The following is a 19,971-nucleotide window of genomic DNA, read 5'->3' on the forward strand; positions in this document are numbered from 1 at the left end:
GCTACTGCTCTCTAGTCCTTTGAATCTAAATGTCGGATAAATCTATGTTTTAAAATGTTTTCAGGAGAGACAATGATGTAAATTGAAGTTTATATTTTAGAGGTCCACAATCTGTGCTTCGATTTTGGCATAGCCCAATTTCAGGAAAATCTGTGGTTTAATAACTTTGAATTATTGATGTATTTTGTGTTGCCTTGCTGGTCTGCTGGTCAATAATACACAGGATCTACACTCATGTTAACTGGGTTAATTATGTTTGCCAAATTCCCTATCCATCAATATAAATGTATGTAAAAAACTAAGATTTTCTCTAAAACAATAAAACACACGAACTCGTAAACTAATGTACAGTTTATATTTTCTTTATAATGTGTTACGTGTGTACATGTTATAGGAGTAGGCCTACTTCAATTAAATTAAATGCCTGGACAAAGTTGGCGTCACAAAACTTTACAGATGTGTGGTTGAGATAATGAAGGCTGAGTTTCTAAATCGTGTGTGGTCCAAATAAGGGCATTGGTATAGGTATTAGGAAGTATTTGTACATAATGCAAGAACAGCGAAGAAATACATAGACATAGAGCTTAAGCTACAGGGGAATAAATTATTATAACAATCATAAACATACTATTATTGACATACTGTAGGCCTACATAATGTCACAAGAGAGGATGGGGTGTGTGTAGCTGGTAATTTTCAGAGTCTCTAAATTGCGTAGTCTGTTTTTACATTTATGGATCAGTTTGTTTCATAATCATGTTACAGAATTGCACCCTCGTAATTTTTTTAGGGTGGATGTAGCCTTTAAAGATCTTTTACCTGCAAAAGGGTTGGCGCGTGCTCGCTGCCGCTGGCCTCGTGAGAGCGCCGCTGCGGTCGAGAGGCTGACAGATTGACGTCATCGGGACTGACGCAGAGCGAGCAGAGAAGCAGAGCGCAGCAGCATCCCTGCTTACCAGCGGCACCTCACCAATCTCCAGCAGCGAGGTGTTTTCTCACTGAGCATCCTACAGATATAACGGTAGGGACACCAGCGAGGGCTCCGAATAGGCGGTGTTTTTATAAACACCTAATAGCGGTTAAGAACAGGCCCCTCATGGCGTTTACGCCGCAGTATTTCCCCTTTGTTGTGGTTTGGTTGTCATTGTAAGGTTAGCAAAGCTAGCTGGGCTAGCCGTCTATTGAATGCATCTGAACAGGTGCTTATCATCACAAGCTCAACCGTGTGCATGGCAAATGTGTTATTTGTGGCCACTGTTTTGCCATTTGCTTTGAACAACATGTGACAACTGCCATGACCTGAACTCATACCTGCTTTAGATTTATTATGCATAGAAAAACATCGCAGATGTGATTTCCATTTGAGGAAGTGATACAAGGTAGCTACACCTGCTCAGCTTCCTGGCTTGCTGCTACGTTATTTGACATTACTGTCTGACATAATCATTGCTGTTGTGAGTTGTCATACACTATTTTATATTTAGCTCTGAATCCACCTAGAAAATTGTTACTTGCATAAATAAGATCGTACCTTAAAGCACACGTTTCCAAAACGTTCATGTTCATTCAACTTCATCGATAAAGAATCATTCAAAGGGCATTAATGATCATGCAGTAGTCATACATTAATTGTGCATGACCTGTGTATACTCAAATTAGGGTTTGTCAACAAGGATGACATTGTCTATTCCTGGGTAGGCTATGTACTTTAATCATGTTATTTATATCTAAAAATCACAATATTACTATTAACTAAAGATATACTTGTTGAGATATTTAAAGATAAAATAACTAGACAGCAGGATATTTTATTGGCTGTAAAAAAAAAACACAAATCAAGGTACTTTATTACATTGATGCAAATAATATTATCACGCAATAATCATAAAGCATCCATGCTCATTTATTTGCAGCATTTCCTACAATAATCGAATACACCTATAAATAAAAAGTTAGCTACCTCTTAGTCGACAGTTGACCAATTTATATTGTCTCAAGGTGTATATCGTCATATTGTCCAACCCTACAGCTTAAGTAGTAACTTTTTATTGGTATTTACAAAATGAAAGATCTTTCTGAACTACCAAAGGTAACATCCATCTGCAACAACTACCTTCATCAAACACTTCCATGTGTGAAATGTCCATGTACATCCTTCCCATGTTCCATTGCTCCTCCATTCTCTATCCTATGTTCCTCTTATCACACTGTATGCGCTGCATTTTGCCCTTCATTTTGCCCCTTTACTACCCCTTCTCTATTCTGCCTTCCCTCCCCCTCCTCTCATGGTCCACCCTGTTTTCTCCCTCATCCACAGAGATAAAAGATAAGATGGCCACCTCCTCCTCCACTCTGGAAGAAGACGAGAGTTTGAAGGGCTGTGAAATTTTTGTGCAGAAGCACAACATCCAGCAGATCCTCAAAGAGTGCATTGTGAACCTCTGCATTGCAAAGCCTGAGCGTCCTATGAAGTTCCTGCGGGAACATTTTGAAAAGCTGGAGAAGGTTGGTGATAACAAAGTTTTGTATAATTTAGGTTTCTCTTGAAGTTATTATGTGTAGTTTAACCTTTAATATTACATATATATGACATACATGTTGATTGCAGTGTGTGCCAGATTCCAAGTAGTGATTCCTAGTCTGAATTTCTCTGATATTAATGTACAAAAAAGCCTATATAAATGACATTTTCCATATATTTTATGATAAAATAAGATAAGATGGGCCTTTGTTAATCCCTGTGGGGAAATCCAGGAATAAATAAGTGGTTATTATTACAGGCTTGGTTACAATGAAGTAAGCTGTTTTAATATTATGGACAATTTCATATATAAAAAAACACACATTTCAAGTGTGTTGGTATTTCATATTCACCTGGCACATATACAAACTGGTTTTATTTCTTTGTGACGTTTCCTCACCTTGTTTAAATTAATAACATTATCACATACTTGTATTCAAACTGTTATAATAGAGATTTCATTTTTCATCCTACAAGGGGAGAATTCATTTAGAGGTTTGAGAACCAGACTGTTTGTCTGTGTGTCTGTCCGTCACTACAGAGAGTAGAGAAGGCTTTTTTTTAATGAATATGCAAAAATAAAAAAGATCATAGAAATGGGGTTAACACTGGCAACCTTTCTCTCTTTGGCAGACCATGTGAATGCTCTGTGTGTTCTATGTCCGTCTCATAAGCATATGAGTTGGTAGTGTACTGTGTGGCATATCTACAGAGGCAACGTTATTTTGCATTGAAGTTGCTTCACTGACTTCTGCTGTTGTTAATATTTTGCCCAATATGCTTTTCACTATAATGGTGGCCCACATTTTAGGCCTGATGGATGTTCCTTCCAAACATTTGGCTTTGATCAAGTGGAGTCAGATGGGTATTTTGCTCATGAGTTGATCATTTGATATCTTCGTTTCAACAATGGGTTCTTCTCTTTAACTGTTGAACATGGGTCATGAAGGTGTATGAGACGGAGCTGTGGGCTGTGAATATTGGCCTGAGGAGAGTTAAGTCCTTGGAAATAAGTTTTCAACAAGAGAAGTGATTGTGAGGCGCCATCAGATATAGCAGTGCTTAAGTTCACCATGCTGATGCCTGGAGGAGGGTCTCTATCGTTGCTTGCTTTGAAGTGTGTGCGTTGATGATCATGTGGGAGTCATCTGATTTGATATTTTTCTGACATGAGAAGGACTATTTTGGTTTTTATGGGTTGTGTTCATCTAGGTTTTCAGGGCATCAGGACACAAAGTACAAGGTCAAGGCCAGAATGTTCCAGTTCCAGTCCCAGTTATGTGTTTGCATCTGTCCACTACATCTGGAGCTACTGTCCTCACAGAGCTGAGTGTGAGCACAACATTGATAGTAGAGCTTCTGCTGCATAGACAGACAGGCAGCATGAATACCAATGGTTAGAATAATAGTAGCAAATGGTATAAAATGACTTGAGGCACATCTGCACTGCATACTGTAATAATTATGGCTCAATAGCAAATGAGCATCAAAGTTTTTGTGTTGTGATAAAAAAAACTATGTTTTAAAGTAGTGAAAAAGTATATGTATTACATTTAATATCTATTTATTGGATGTTATATCAAATCTATTGACAAAAATAGCATATAAAAAATTCTGTCACATACTATTTCGATTCTATTCAATTATAATTATAAGAAAATATCAACACCAAAAGTTAACATTCAAATTAGCTCACAAAAGGCAACTAACATTTGGTTTGACAACTTCATTAATGGGCTCTTTCAGACATTTAAATGAAAAACAATCCATTATTTTTATATAAAATGAATGAAAATAGAACTCCTGTAATTGACTATAAATTGCCACATGCAATGGGAATTTCAAAAATGAAGGCATATCTCAAAGACAATGATATGTATCAACGTTTTAACTTTGCACCAATGATATTGCATGGTTGATCATTGAATAAATGCATCATAACTACACTGTATGTTGTGTACAAATGACAATAAAAGCCTTGAATCTTGAATCTTGAATATCATATTAATGGATCATTACAACCCTAATAGCTAACGAAGAAATAAGCTAGTCTACATGGGTCTTTAGCTTCCTGAAAGTGGGCTCTGCTACAGTCTTTACGTGTGACTGGTGAAGGATTAATACAGTGGCGTAACAAGGTTGTGATTGGCCCCGGTGCAAATATTGTTTTTGGGCCCCCCCATCGCCCCAAACATATGCGCACACTGATGCGCTCACACCAGAGTTCCCGTTAGAATATTTTTTTGCCAGTCAACATGTCCGTTAAAGTTTAAATCTTCCGGACAAAATGAGAAAAGTGCCGGTCAAAGGTCTTCTTTGTTATTTATTGAGCTTTTAAACAAATTGATATGATTCGATATTAAACAAACTAATTCTAGTAGATTAACTACATTATTCAAAAGTGTACAGTAATTTATAACACGGGAATAATAAACGGAGCACTCTCTCCCTCTCCTGACAGCCCGTCAGTATCATGCAGCTCGCGGATCCAGTAATTAGTGACCCGACAGTAAAACTAAACATATCTATAACTAGTTTAGGTAGTTTGAGAGGTAATTAAAATAGCTACGTGATATTCTAACCTGAAGTGTGTGGTTTGTTCCGCTCAGCTGCAGATGATCATGCAGAGCTGCGTGTCAACTCGTCAGCAGCAGCTGATCTCTTGCTCCCGTCAGATTAGACTTCACTCGCGTTTATGTCCATATCGATCAGATCTAGCTAGTTCTAGCTAATGATATGACTACATGCTTATTAAAAGACACCTAAACAATAAGCGTCGCTATGCAACCGGGTGAGGCCACAAAGTATAGCGCAGCATTATGCATTTGTTTACATGCCCACCGGAACCCCGAGGCATTACCAACAGATCAACGCACAATCAACCCATACAGGACACTCTTTCTCCACATTAAATGTTAGTCATTAGAATTGACTATTCTTGTCTGTCACATACTATTCTTGTCTGTCACATAAATGGCGCAACTGATGCCGTATTGTGCTAAAGGGAAATTATTTTGACCGGACATTTTGACCGGAGAGATTTAGATTTGCCGGTCTTCAGCATATTTTACCGGTCATAGTCCGGTAATTACCGGCTAACGGGAACTCTGGCTCACACACGCACGGACATACACAACCACTCTGAAGCGCCACATGTATAGGCTATCAACAACAGCCTGCCCTGGCCTCAGACCACCACAGCCTGACAACGACACAGCGAACTAAGAAGAGGATTAAACCTGTTTCCTTGATGTTTGTCTCTGGGGAATGGGCCGGTAGGCCTACATAGACCGGTTGCTATAATATAGCTTTTGATCTTGGCGTTGGGGGTCTCAATAGCGCCATAGAGTCCCCTATCGGTTGGGGCCCTTGGGGGAACTGTTGGACCACCGCCGGGCACAGCCAAATCCATCCTCTCCTCCTGGCTGGCTGGAGAAGAAAGTTGCACAGCCACGGCCACGGATACAGCTTCACTTGTGGAGCTAGATGATGGTGGTGAGGCAGGTGAGCTATCGTTAGCCTCCGGCTCCGGCTGCCGCTGCACGTCAACATTGCTAACATTAGCGCTCGATTTCGAGGACGATGTATGACAAAAATGTCACATGATCACATGACATGAAAGGTCAGGAAAAGGTCATTGGACAGTCAAATTACAAATTAATTTAGGTTGCTTGGTTACTTTGAAGACTGCGTGAACCGGTCAATGCCATAAAAAAAATATATTAAAAAAATATTATTATTATTTTTTATTTATTTTTGTTGCATGGGCCCCTGGCCGGCTCTGGGCCCCGATGCGTTGCACCGGCTGCACCGTCAATAGTTACGCCACTGGATTAATACATTTGATTGGTGGAATACAGCATCTCACTCTCTGCATCACATACCCATCACACCTTGTGCAATAAGTTAATGTATGTTAAGCTGCTGAGCTCTGCTCCATCCTGCTGCCTGAGCTGCTGCAGCTTTACTTTTCACTACACTATCCTCACTGACGCTGCTGACACTTAGCTTTGTTTTCATTCCTCTATCTACCCCTGTGCTGCTTAAGTGTACGATACAGCAGATATCCATCCCCACACTGTCACTTAAAACACAATAGTCTAACTGCTTACATGCTGGTTATCTAACAGCAGCATATAATGTCTCTGTGTAGATGACAGTCAAAAAATATATATTTTGATTATTAGATTTTTGCTCCAAGATCATATGGATAACACCATACCCTGGTGCAGTGTTTTTGATTAATTAAGCGGCACATTACTTTTTTACTTTAAAAACGGACATTTCATGCACACTGTCATCTTGTGACATTATGACAATATGGTGTATATTCCAATCACTTGTATATAGACTCTATATAGACTCTTATTGCACTATTTCACAATTTTACTATTTCTCTTTTTGTATTTACTTGCACTATGTTTTCTGTTTTTCTGTTTTATTGTGTTTCACTGTTGGTGGAGCCTGTGACCTAATATTTTCATCGTCATAACTACACTGTAGCTATGTAGGTAATAAAAGCCTTGAACCTTAAATTGGTGTTTGTGTCCTTGCCTGTAGGGGAAATGTCAGGGTCAATGAAGTATCATTTAAAGAATTAAGAAACTACTGTATTTCTAACGGAGCAGGGCTTGAACCGTTCAGTTGTTAAATGGTGGTCAGTGGTCCAATCACCTTGTGTATGCAAGTGGTTAAAATAAAAGAACCTGCAGGTTTTCACCCTTCTTGAATCCAAAATTGAAGTCTTCCCAATCTCTGCTTGTGTTGTGGGGTACTTGTTGAATTGGGCCAGGCCATGTACATTTTTGTGGTGTCCCATGTTATTTAGAAGGCTTATTGTGCTCCTTTCCCAATGCTAAGGGTAACTTTGAAGAGAGATTTGGATCATGTCTATTTCATCTGGATTTGTTTTCAATCTTGTTTTGGTATTATGCTTCATCACTGAATCAAGGTCAAGTCAGGTCTGATTTCTGGCAGCCTGTAAAATTATGAAACTATTGTTTTAAACAAACTACAATTTGTCATATAATTGTTTTCATCTCCTGTACTTAACCCTCAGAGTTTGTCTGTTCTCTTTTTCATTTCCCTCAGCTGTTTTTGTCAGCACTCGTAGCCCAATAGAGGTGGTAACCTAGGCAACAGTCAAGGATAGATAGACTGTATTCTATCCTGTGTTAAATGAGCCCCTTTATTTTCAAAGTTTATTTCATCCCTCCTCTTTTGTGTTCAGGGTTTTATTGTGTGCCAATTAGATCACTGGGTATTTTTCCCTCCCTTTTCCTGACCTAACTAACCTCATTTCATATCTGCACAGGATCCATTTCATGCGGCTTTCACAGTCTTATCTGGAAAATCTCTTTTCCCTGTCTCAGTTTCTCCATCGTTTGCCCTCAGTTTCTTTCTTTTTTCCCCCTTTCTTTTCTTTCTTTCATTGTTTCTTCTTTTGTGCTTCTATTTTGTTTCCCTCATCTACTCACACACACTTGCAAACTTGAGAGAACCAAATTAAACATCTAAATATTTCGTTTTTTTAACTCTTGTTTCAATATAATAACAGCTGAGTCTTTGGTACTCTTTGCTGACATTGTGAATGGGAAAATAACAGGCGTCTGCTCCCTTTCATCCTGCCTATTTATGCGTGATAATGATGCCTATGATCTCTACAGCAGTGGTATATATTGTTGTTCTCATCTCCAAACTCTATCAGCTCAGCTCAGTTTGTATGTTTTGGCACACCAACATTTAAAAAGACAGCATTTACTGAGTCAACTTAGCTGAGTTTTTATAGTATTCTGACACAACTGTCCCTTAATCAATGTTTTGTATTACCTATTGTGTTCTTCGGATTGATTTACTGTAAGTATGTGGCATAGCTGTTTAGTCTCCATTTAAATATTTGTTATTGGGCAGTACGTTTGTTCTTATCAATGCAAAAGCCGTATCAGTCTGCATCATTACTGATCGGTCTAACAGAGCAGTGCCAGGACTGAATGTGTGAATGTGGATGTCGCTGAATAGATCAAGTCAGCAGCTGCCATCGCAGATGTTTTATTGAATTGGGCATATTGCATCTTCACAAGGCTTAACAGTATTTTCTGGCATTCGGGACCACTGTAGCTGGCTTTGTGTGGCCGCGCATTAAAATTAAGCTGCAAAAAAAATTAAGCTGCAAAAAAAATACTTTCTACTCCGCTCTTCCTGTTTCGTTTTGTGAGAAAATATTTGATGACTCAAGATGCGTGTCACTACTAATGCACAACACTTTGATCATGTCCATACCACCCACACTGGCAAACAAATGTTCAGCGCATGAGAGCCATAACTATTCAACTCCATCTGTAAGGGTGTTGTGCTTTGAGTCTAAACTATATATTTGGATGACTACATGACTTGGCGCTGTTTTGTGATCTCAAATTGAAACTTAGCACCAAATGTAAATGCGTCTATTTCGTCTTCTGGGGTGCTGTTCGGCATTAATGAACTGAACAGGTGTATTATCTAACAGTAAATCCCTTTATATGTTGTTTTAAAATACCCTTGCCATAGAGAAGTTGTTACACACCTTTTACGTCCTCTGTGTATGTGTATATCTGTTTGTCGTCGTGTTCATGTGTTAGTATGTGTTACGGTTTGTACAATGCTCCCTGTGTGCTTCACACTCACAAGACGATCATACGTTTGTGTCTCATGCTTCCCTCCTGCCTTTTACAATTTCTCCCTTATCCCTCTCATCACTAATCATTTTATTCCACTCTGAATTCAGCAGCCATGTCCATTCATATTCTGTCTCATCTACTAGCATCCAGTCATATTTTAATATTCTCTTTTCTTCTTCTGTACTCTATTTCTTCCGTCACCTCGCACAAACCCTCCGTTGAATTGTCGGACTTAGACCTGCTCTTTAACTCAATTCTTTCCTCTTAAGTTGCAACTGAAGAAAACACTTTGCAATTCAGCATCCATTCATTGCCTTCAGAATACATTTAAATATAATTGTATTGTATAAAGCTTTATATTTATTTGCTATAAACTAAGAGTTCTTTCCCATTTATGTTTATTTTGCCTGCTTTTCTTGTTCTGTCTGACTTAAAATATGTAGTTTACCAACCATAACATAAGACAAAGAAAAATGTACTTTAACAGTTTAGTTAATTAAATATGTTTTTTATTGTATTTTTTTTGTATCTTTATTTACCCTAATAAATCTTATTTGTATTTATTACATTTTTTAATCACTATAATTTAGTATTTTTATTATGTGATGTAACTTCCGAAGCACTCTAACATCACATCATCTCTAATGTTTGTAGACCAGTGTGGCAATGATTATACGTTGGTGCCACGCATTCTTCCACATTATAAAGCATGTCAAGTAAAACAAAATGTCAACAATGCTGCCTCAGCTCTGCTTGTGAACGATCCCATCGCATTGCATTATGGGAGAGCTCCTCACTTTCTGTCTGTCAGTCTATCAGTCAATCAGCCACTCTCCCGCCATCCCCTGTAAGCTGAGAAGCCTTTCTGTGCTGCCAGCCATTCAGCTGTCACCAGGACCCATCATAACAAATCCTCCAGTCCCTCCAAGGGCCTCTGATTGACAATTTGTCAGGAGGGTTTGGTTGTGTTTTGGGTTGGCTGAGAGCAGTTGGAGGTGAATTAGGTTTGGATTAACCTGTTCTACTTTTCTCTTACGTTGTCCCAGTCTTTTTAGTGCTCTGCTTTATGATTATTACAGTTATTTTATAGCTGTGTGTGCCAGTGATGTGTATGCAAACAACATATTAGTGTAGTAATGAATGTCTCCAGCCTGTGTGTTCACTCATCACCACCATGTTGAGCGCAGGGTATTCTGTCAAATCAACCCTGGGTGCACGCAGTGACCCGGGCCTAAACCTCCTCCCCCAGCCCACCCTGGGGCCCCTACAGGTACATTGGACCCCCAGCCCCTGTTTCCCTGGTGGTCCTTTCTTTGTCCTCTTTCATCTGCCCATCAGATCTCCCCCAGATCTCCCCCCCCCCCCCTCCCAGCTAATCTGTGGTTGGAGTGAGAGAAAAAGAGAAAAGGTGTACAGCACTACGATGGAAAGCACTTATACAGAGGTGGCAAAAGAGATTATAGTAAAACTTGAATAACTAAGAGTTGGGCTGCTACTAATTACTTCAATGATTCATTCCATTTTCAAAAAAGCTTTTGATGTTTCTTTACTTGTAAACTACTAACAGATGAGTCTATCTGTGCAGCTCTAAATAAATAGATCATTATTCTTTGATAGGTTAGTTTCAATTTTGCCTTTTTAAAGTATATTTATTCATAATTTGTCCAACCAACAATGCAGAATCCAAAGATATTATGTTTAATACAAATTAAACTGAATTAATTACTTGATTAGCAATATTATCGCAAATAATTGTTCCTGTCAATTGACAATAAACAAACCAAGAGTGTTAGGTCTTGAGAGATCTAATTTAAATCCTGACAAAAGGCTGCATGGTGCAGATGGATGTGAAACTAATCTTGTCCATTAACTGAACATATTTAAAGAACTGAACAGCAGTGATGCTTCATTAAACTACAACTAACATCCTGCTAGCATAAAGAAAATGTACGCGTGATGCAAGAGGCAGGATGGGGTTTTTCTCATTTGATGTCTTTGGCTGTCATATAGCAACAGTTTAATCACGACTACAGTACTTACAGAAAACTAAAGTAGGAAATGTAGGGTAATCATTAAACCATTAGGATTACGACACAAATGTGTGTATGCGTGTGTTGCACAGCATTTTATTGTCAGTAGGTCAGCTCAACACACACACACACACACACACACACACACACACACACACACACACACACACACACACACACACACACACACACACACACACGCACAGTCCTAATACATCAGAGAACTTTCTGTCCATTGTGGTGCTGTAATGGTGTGGAACAGAGTGATGAGTAGACTGTTAGCTCTGCTGGTGGATCAGCTCTCCATGCTTCATTACCAGTGTGTGTGTGTGTGTGTGTGTGTGGCACATTGTTGTTTTTGGTTCATTCGCTTGCTTTCAGCTCTGGCAGTGGAGAGTAAAATTGTCTCGGTCACCGGATTAGGGCCACGTAAGGTAACCGCTTATGGATGCTTCCTTTTTTCCAAACTAATATCTGAATCTGACTTCATGTAAGAAAAGACATTTGTATGTATTTGTGCTCAGAGTCCTTGAGGAGTTCAGAGCTTTTGTGCGGAGCGTAATTGGCGACTGGATGGATGAAGATTGGTTAGTCATGGCTTTTAGGATGATAGATAGTTGGAACCTTTGTTCATATCTGCTTGGTCCAAATTGGATTTATCATCCATAAATGAGCAATTTGAACTGATAATCATTTATAACAGTGACTTTTGTTTGTGGAGGGGATTGCATGTGGGTCATCTTTTATGTGATTCTCTTCTTGGTGGTTTTGTCTCTGACCAAAAGTCACTGTGTCTCTAAAGGAAAGTGTACTTTTGATATAGCTTCAATGTCCTGCATACATCTGTGTCCTCTGCTATCTCTCCTCTCCCTGCTCTCCTGTCCTCTCTCTCCCTGGCATCCAGCCGCCAATGATGACGCAGGGAGAGCAGAGGAGAGAAGCAGGAAAGGGGGGGGGGGGGGGTTATCTGACATAGGCTTAACGCACTAATACAATAATAGAGCAGAACATATTTTTGTAGACAAATAGAAAAGAAGGTTTTAAAGAAAGTCCCTGTTTCATTGGAAAGATTGCTATATCTTACATTGAGATAGGATATCATAAAGGGAAAATAGTTGCGCAAACCAACTGCAGATGTTTTTTACTTAGCTACTTGTATAGCCCCGGAAATGATGAATGAGACTCAAACTGCCTAGCCTTTGTGTTGTTACAGAAGCGCTAAAGCAAGAGCAATCTTTCCTCTGCTGCTGCTAAAGACATTGCAGCTGTTCTTAGTTCACCTTGCACTAATGAAGTCTCCTCTGTAGACCTCAAAGATCATGCTGCAAGGGATTTCTGTCTCCCCATGTTTGAGCATTGTGGAGAGAACAGTATAAGGACTTATCAGAGCCAGACACAAAGTCCTCACTTGATGCCTGACCCTCTGACCTAATAGGAAAGCGTGCGGGTGGGGCTGGAGGTCAGCAGCGAGTGAGGAAGACACTGCATGGTACAAAACAGCATCTGGCAAATACTGGGAATGTATTGGACGATGTTATATCCCTAAAGGAATGTTTTCAGCCATTTGCTGTTGCAAAACACGCCATTTGGTCAGAACAGAAGTCCATATTGAGGGGAGTGACGTTTTTCCTTCTGTGACATGAATCACTTAAGATGTGTGAGCGAGAGAGAGACAATCTGTCAACAGGCGTCAGAACTGTGTGTGTGTGTGTGTGTGTGTGTGTGTGTGTGTGTGTGGTGTGTAGTGTGTGTGTGTGTGTGTGTGTGTGTGTGTGGTGTGTGTGTGTGTGTGTAGTGTGTGTGTGTGTGTGGTGTGTGTGTGGTGTGTGTGTGTGTGTGTTGTGTGTGTGTGTGTGTGTGTGTGTGTGTGTGTGTGTGTGTGTGGTGTGTGTGTGTGTGTGTGTGTGTGTGTGTGTGTGTGTGTGTGTGTGTGTGTGTGAGAATGTAGGTGTGTGAGAATGTAGGTGTGTGTGAATGTAGGTGTGCGTGAATGTAGGTGTGCGTGGCGTGCAGGTGTGCGTGCCACCGTCGCTTCCTGCTGTTCAGGATGCTCATAGAACCCAGTTGTCATAGCGACGGGGGGGAAAGCAAGAGGAGCCCGCTCATTGCGCCACCTGATTGTAAGTGTGCGTGCGCGTGAGAGAGAGAGAGGGAGAGGGAGAGAGAGAGAGAGAAAGGGCTGGAAAGCACAGACAGAGAGTTGCGCAGAAGCGAGGGAGAGAAAACCTTTTAGCTGTGATCAGTGTTTTCATCAGTAGTCTTGTTCTTCAGCGGCTGTGTCGCGGGGATTACAGACAATTTGCCACTCGCGCTCTCTCACTCTCTCGGAACACAAACTTGGATTCTCTGATTCCTTACCCACACACACACACACACCTAAACTCAGTGGTCGCTGAAGATGCTGCTGCTGCTGTGGTGTGACATGTGTGTCAGGTGTGTATGAGATGGGGGTCTAGGTGTGTTGACTCCCATGCACACTTTGACACACTCCCACTTTGACTTGATGCCTGGTGCCTCTGACAGGCTGAGGGACATACAGCACGCCTGGCCAGGGGCCCTCTATGCCATGGTAAATACCTCTGCTAACAAACTTAGCATGTAGTATAGTCTTTATAGTCTCATTAAGGCAGGAGCAAGTAGGATACAACACTATTTGTTTTGTTGGAAGGTAGATATGCATGGTGTGTGTGTGTTGTCAATAATTCTGACTTATAGTTTTTTACTAAATCAAGGAGATAGAGATGCATGTATTGTTTCTGCTTCAAAGGAAGGGAAGTGTTTGTTTTGGCTTTGCCCTTGCTGTCTTTAGATAGTGGTGGTGTGTTACCAGACCTTTCCACCTTGAATACGCTGGAGTGTGTAAGCTTGCCTCTCCGCCTGCAGTCTGCCTGTGCATGAGTTTGTGAGATTGTGTGTGTGTGTGTGTGTTTTGCTCTCTGGCTCTATCTTCCCTCTTCTCTCCTGCTGGCTGTGTCCCCTCAGGCAGTGATTCTGCGTAAGCAAGACGTGTGCGTATGTATGTGTGTGTGTGTGATGTGCATTTTCACACTGTTATACACAGACAGTGAAAAAAGCATCACAGTAACCTTAGGGTGTAATTAGCAGGAGAGACTCAAAGTCAAACAGAGAACAGAGGGAAATGGAGAGAGAGAGACTGTCTGTGACAAAATGATAATTAGACGAAAGGAAAACGACAAGAAATAAGTAAGAAATAGTACAATTATAAGTCGTTTTATCTGACTGCTGTTTTTTTTTTTTTATCATCATAGCATTGCTGTATGTGTGCTCACATTATGCTGCTGAGATGATTGAAATAGATAGAGAGAACTTGAGGAGAAGTGCTGATTTGTTAGGTCTGGATATGACAGTTTTGTTTGTCTCAGTTTTGAGGTAATATGACATCTTCTCTCCACCTCCCGCTCTGGCTCTCTGTGTTTCTGTTCTTCTAGAGATCTCTCTGTCACAGGTTATCTCTCTCTTCTTCTGTCTCTGTCTCCCTCCCTGTCAGTGTATGAGCAGCAACAATTTCTCCTCCCTGCTCAAGGCACTCAGAAATCACTCTGCTCCAAAATACTCCAAGTCTTATTTTTCCTTCTCCCCTCTACCCTTTTTGCAGATAAAAAGTGTCCTTACTATGTTTCATAGAAAATGGTTGTACTTGAATTATAAAATGCACTCTAATACAAACTGGTAGCAAAAAGACAGACTCGATATGTTTCTTCTTTGCATCTTTTGTCTGCATTTGCTCTTGAGGGTGTGAACAATCAATGACCTCAATTAATTGCTGCCCTTGTTAATGATCTATAATGGATTACATATTAAAGTTGATAGAATATACAAATAGCTTTTTGCTATTAACATTGGGTATTGTCTTAGCACAAGATAAATAAATGAATATAATTGAAGTTAAGTGTTTTTTTTTCATAGATTTTAAATGTCATTGTCAAATGCACTTAACTATGGATGCAACTGGTGATGTTGTGTTAACGAGCAATCAGCTGATTATTTTAGTGTAAAGTAAAGTAAGGAAAAATCACAATTTGTGTAGGTTGATATCTTGAAAATCATTTGTTTCTTGTCCAACAGTCTGAAAATCAGAGACAATTAACCATTCACCATGATGAAATGTACTTGTTATAAGCCCAGCTTTCTCATAGAACAGGAGAGACCACCTGAGCCCCCAACAAGACAAATCCCCCAGCAGCCTGCTTTCCTCCATCTCTCCATCTCTCCATCACTCCTCTCTCTGGTTCTGTTGATGTCAGGGCTGTGTTTCTGTACAGCAGTGTGAGAGTGCCACCTCTGTCTGGAGCTCTGTCCCTGAGACACCTTTGTTTGTCTTTGACTACACAGCAGCAATGCAGTGAACCAGCTCACAGATGAAATGGTTACTGTACCAAATGAGTGGTTTGTGAATAATGCTGCTGCCAACTCAATCCCCACTGTGCTATTAGCCACACTAATGCACTCAAATAAAAGAATAAACACACAAATGCACTCTAGTCGTGGATGTTGTCTACATTTGCTATCCTGTTGCACTGGTCCCACAGCGCTCTTCCACATTAACAAGCTTACAGTGGGTTTATTGTATACTTATGCTAATGTGTTAATCAAGTGTGGAATCAATAATTCATTACGTGCAGATTGCTCAGCAGTAAGAACAGCAGCCAGACGGAGGCACCCTGTCCTCGCTTTGATGTCTTCCTTCCTTGTTGTTTATTATGTGAGAGGAAGAGAGTACCTGGCTGAGCCTGTAGACATTAATATTTGATGCCTTTCATTTCATACCATAGCAGCCAGATGTCCAGGCAGCATGCACTCAGGACTAGGACATGTCCGCTGTACTTTCTCTGAGTTATACAGACCTGTAGTGTTGTCTGACCTGGTTAGGAATCCACATGATGCTTAATGATAAAAAGGGTGTTAAGAGAGGATTGTCATCCCAACTTCATGTGATTATTCGTGATGTAAAAAAAAATCAGAAGCTCTCAGATGATCTTATTTTTCTTGCCTGAAGCTACAAAAGCATTCACATCTATTTTCCTTCACATGCACTTTGAACGCTTTTTAAAGACTTTGTCAAAAGACTCACTGTTTTGACCATTTGCTAATTTATTTTAGTTTTACTGCTGAAATATGTTATACTCTCCCTCACTACATGCTTGTCCCTCTAACAGTCACGTCTTCTTGTTTCTACAGGAAGAATGCAAGCAGATCATGGCACGCCAGAAATCTAACAGCCAGTCGGACTCACACGATGATGAGGTTTCTCCCCCACCGCCCAATCCTGTCGTGAAGGCCCGGCGCCGCAGGGGAGGGGTCAGCGCCGAGGTCTACACTGAAGAGGATGCTGTCAGCTACGTACGCAAGGTCAGTGTGGGAAGATGGATGCATACACAAACATCCACACTTGTTGATTAAAACTCAGCACACACAGATACATGCATTCAATGCTTTTCATATACAAGAACTCAAGCAACAAACAAACTATAACATCTGAAATAACATGTACATAAGTGAAAGGGGGCTTATTCATTCAAAATACGGTCTTATATCAATAAAAACATCAAGCAGTCATCAAGGTTGATTGTTGTTTATTTGCTCGACGCGGAACTGTCGCTCTGTTGACACCCACTCAAGAGCAGGAATGTAAACAGATTCATTGAAACATCGTGACAGTGGGAAAGGAGATAAGCTGTGGAAATGTATGATTGATGCAATTAGTGAACCGACTTGGACACGTGATTTTATATGGAGAAAAACACTCTGTGAGTCATCTGCTGAACTGATGATGAGTGTTGACTGTCTGATATTAGATGGACAGCCGGAGACTCCCACTCAGGTTTTGCAGATAACTGACTTCTTGAAATTGTAATATGTAATGAAAAGAGTGTTTTCAATCATGCCAGTTTAATTTATTTTGCTCTAGCCAAAATGAAAACCAATACATGAGATCGAAACCTTCATTTGAAGTTACCCTCAGTACTTTCAAATGCACAAAAGGAAGCAAGATCATTCATCTTTAGAAACTGACTTTTTTAGACTTCCTAGAGGCTACTTTTGTCATTTTAAGTCTCTGAATACAATTATTTTTACAATGGGGATACATCACTACATGTAATCGGTTATCCTCCTGAAGTACTTTTACAGTCTTTATTCTACAGTATGTCAGGCACATGTATACATTAAAAAGGTTCAGATTTATTCGAAACATATTTACAAGTATACATGGCCTAAAAATCTTCTTTCTCCTCGAGACCTCTAGTTAGAAAATAATAGTTTCTCTTGATCATAAAATCTGGGTTGCTCATGCTGTTCAAGAAATCAGGTTATTCCAGAAAGCTGTGCATATAAATAAACAGCTTGACACAAAATCTGAGAATAAATTAAAATGTTTTTGTTCAGTAATGCATGTATAACTCTAGTTTAAAAGACAGTATAGTTGAGAGGTGAAAAGGTGAAGATAAGCTAAAGTAATTTCTCTGTAAAGCGACTTCACGTTTTTTCATTCTGGACAGCAAGGCGGCTGGTAAAGAGATCGGTCATCTTGCAACATGTCATGTGTCCATTCCACAAGTTATTGGAAATGGTACTCTTTTGCCAGAAACTATAACTCAACGTTACACAGTCCAGCACACACATACAGCACACCCACAAGCTCATATAGTGTGCATACATCCGAACAGTGTAGTCATTGGATCATTGCCATGCTTGTTCATTTGTAATTAACTTGACGTGCCATTAATTGCTGGGTCATGACAAAACCGCATGAACTCCCTTCACCACGCTGTAATAGCATGGCCACTGGAGCATGCAGTGTGTGTGTGTGTCAGGTGTGTGCACACACCCACATGCATAAGTGTTTATGGCTCTGAGTTTTCTAACAGCAGCCACATTTATGTTTCGTGGCAAAAAGCCTTACCCCATCTCCAGCCTCATTCTCTTCACTGTCCATCACTATCTGACTGACACACACACAGGCACACACACTCACGCATAAACCTGCACATGAAACGACTCACACAGCCACATCAGCTGCATGTGAAAAATAAATAAGTGTATGTGATTACTCATCACAAAGTACATTACAATGTAATTAGAAGCTGAAAGCACAATATTGCTTCAGTATGAGAGAGCCATACACACACACACACACACACGCACGCACGCACACACACACACACACACACACACACACACACACACACACACACACACACACACACACACACACACACACACACACACACACACACACACACACACACACACACACACACACACACACACTTTCTGTGCCAACAACATCAGACATCATCAATTCCATTAAGACTGGCCAGTGAAAATCAGCAGCTGTTAAACAGAACACCAACAATTAGTTAACCCCGCTCATCGGATTAAAAAGAGCTTTTCTGTGAAGCGCCATGAGTCTTAATAAATTGTAAATCCTGTCGACCCGGAGATCACATTAGCAGAATGAGGGCTGGCATCAGATTGATGGGAACACGCGTGGACACTCTCTTGACAAGGTGTGAACAAAATGGGCTGTCAGATAGTTCTTCCAATTTGGGTTTTTGGCATTTCCCATGAAGAACTTTGGCTCTTCCAAGCATTTATCCGACTAACATCAAACCATTTCAAGGAAAATATGGATCTCTCAGAGGGAGGCAATAACTTATCTCAACGTCACACAGCCACATAATGTGTTGGCTGCTTGTAAGCGTAGCTGGTAAATCATCAGAGATTCACCCTTTCCGCCCACTCCCAATTGGCTGGAACATAATATCGAGACATCACACTGACAAGTAACTGTGAAGAACAGTGAAAAGCTGAGAAACAATCTGAGTGCCCTGACATATAATGACTGATCTCTGGGTGACAGTAATGGAACTCTTATGAACGATGATTTAGTGGATGACCCTTAAATCTGAATCTAAGAATGACTTCTATCACCTACTCCCTTCTGGGTTACAGAGACCAGCCTCGTTCTCTTCCTGTCCACTGAGTGGCCAGGCTCCATACTGCAGATAGATACATGTTTTGTACTTCCTATGTGATGTGGTAGTGTGCATGTTGTGCACAGTGCTGCGTGGTCGTCTTCATGTGGAGACATCTGTTGCTTTAACATAATTACAGCCTACCCCCTCTTCTCCCTCACCACTAGAGACAAAACACATGCACATACGTACACACTCATGATCACTCTTTTTATGCTGTAGTAACAAGAGTTTAGTTTAGTCTTTTAACTTTTCCTCCTTCTCTCTTTATTTTACTTCTGCCTCTCTCATCCCATGGCATAAGGATCTTAAGTTAGGTTTATAAATACAGACATCTGTGGCTTTGTTGTGGCTTCAGACTTTGCCATTCCCTTTACACACACACACACACACACACACACACACACACACACACACACACACACACACACACACACACACACACACACACACACACACACACACACACACACACACACACACACACACATGGGACTAGGACATGAAAATGCATGTTTTATGAATGAGTTCAAGCCTCTTGTGCATTTTTAAGAGCTCTGTGACATTTTGAGTGTAATCCCTGAACAGATGGGCTTTCCCAAAAATACACAGACACATGTGTGGGATATTCCTTTTAGAGTTTGCCAATAAACTGCTCTTTAATTACTCAATTTAGTCTGCTTTTGAAGTCGGACTATTATGTTTTAGTGCTGTTTTCTTTTCATCTGTCCACCTGCATAGTGTCGATGCAGTCTCCCTTAATGTAA

General features: G+C 40.4%; 1 protein-coding gene across 4 annotated transcripts in view; it reads left to right on the top strand.

Annotated features, from left to right (window-relative positions):
• The first annotated feature begins 899 nt into the window (after positions 1-899).
• Positions 900-19,971, top strand: part of prkar1b (protein kinase, cAMP-dependent, regulatory, type I, beta) — an 82,285-nt gene continuing 63,213 nt past the window's right edge. For 2 of the 4 annotated variants that reach the window (XR_004556865.1, XM_034142889.1), the window contains exons 1-3: positions 900-1,021; positions 2,318-2,505; positions 16,407-16,577. Coding sequence is in view for 3 of the 4 variants with exons in the window: in XM_034142889.1 (XP_033998780.1) it covers positions 2,332-2,505; positions 16,407-16,577 (345 nt within the window). In the remaining variant the exon portion in view is untranslated. Of the gene's footprint in view, positions 1,022-1,335; positions 1,380-2,317; positions 2,506-13,475; positions 13,777-16,406; positions 16,578-19,971 lie in introns of those variants that run through there. The other 2 variants (XM_034142890.1, XM_034142891.1) reach the window with 2 other exon arrangements.

Source organism: Trematomus bernacchii, unplaced genomic scaffold (genome assembly GCF_902827165.1).
Source record: "Trematomus bernacchii unplaced genomic scaffold, fTreBer1.1, whole genome shotgun sequence".
In the NCBI taxonomy this organism is placed as follows: domain Eukaryota; kingdom Metazoa; phylum Chordata; class Actinopteri; order Perciformes; family Nototheniidae; genus Trematomus; species Trematomus bernacchii.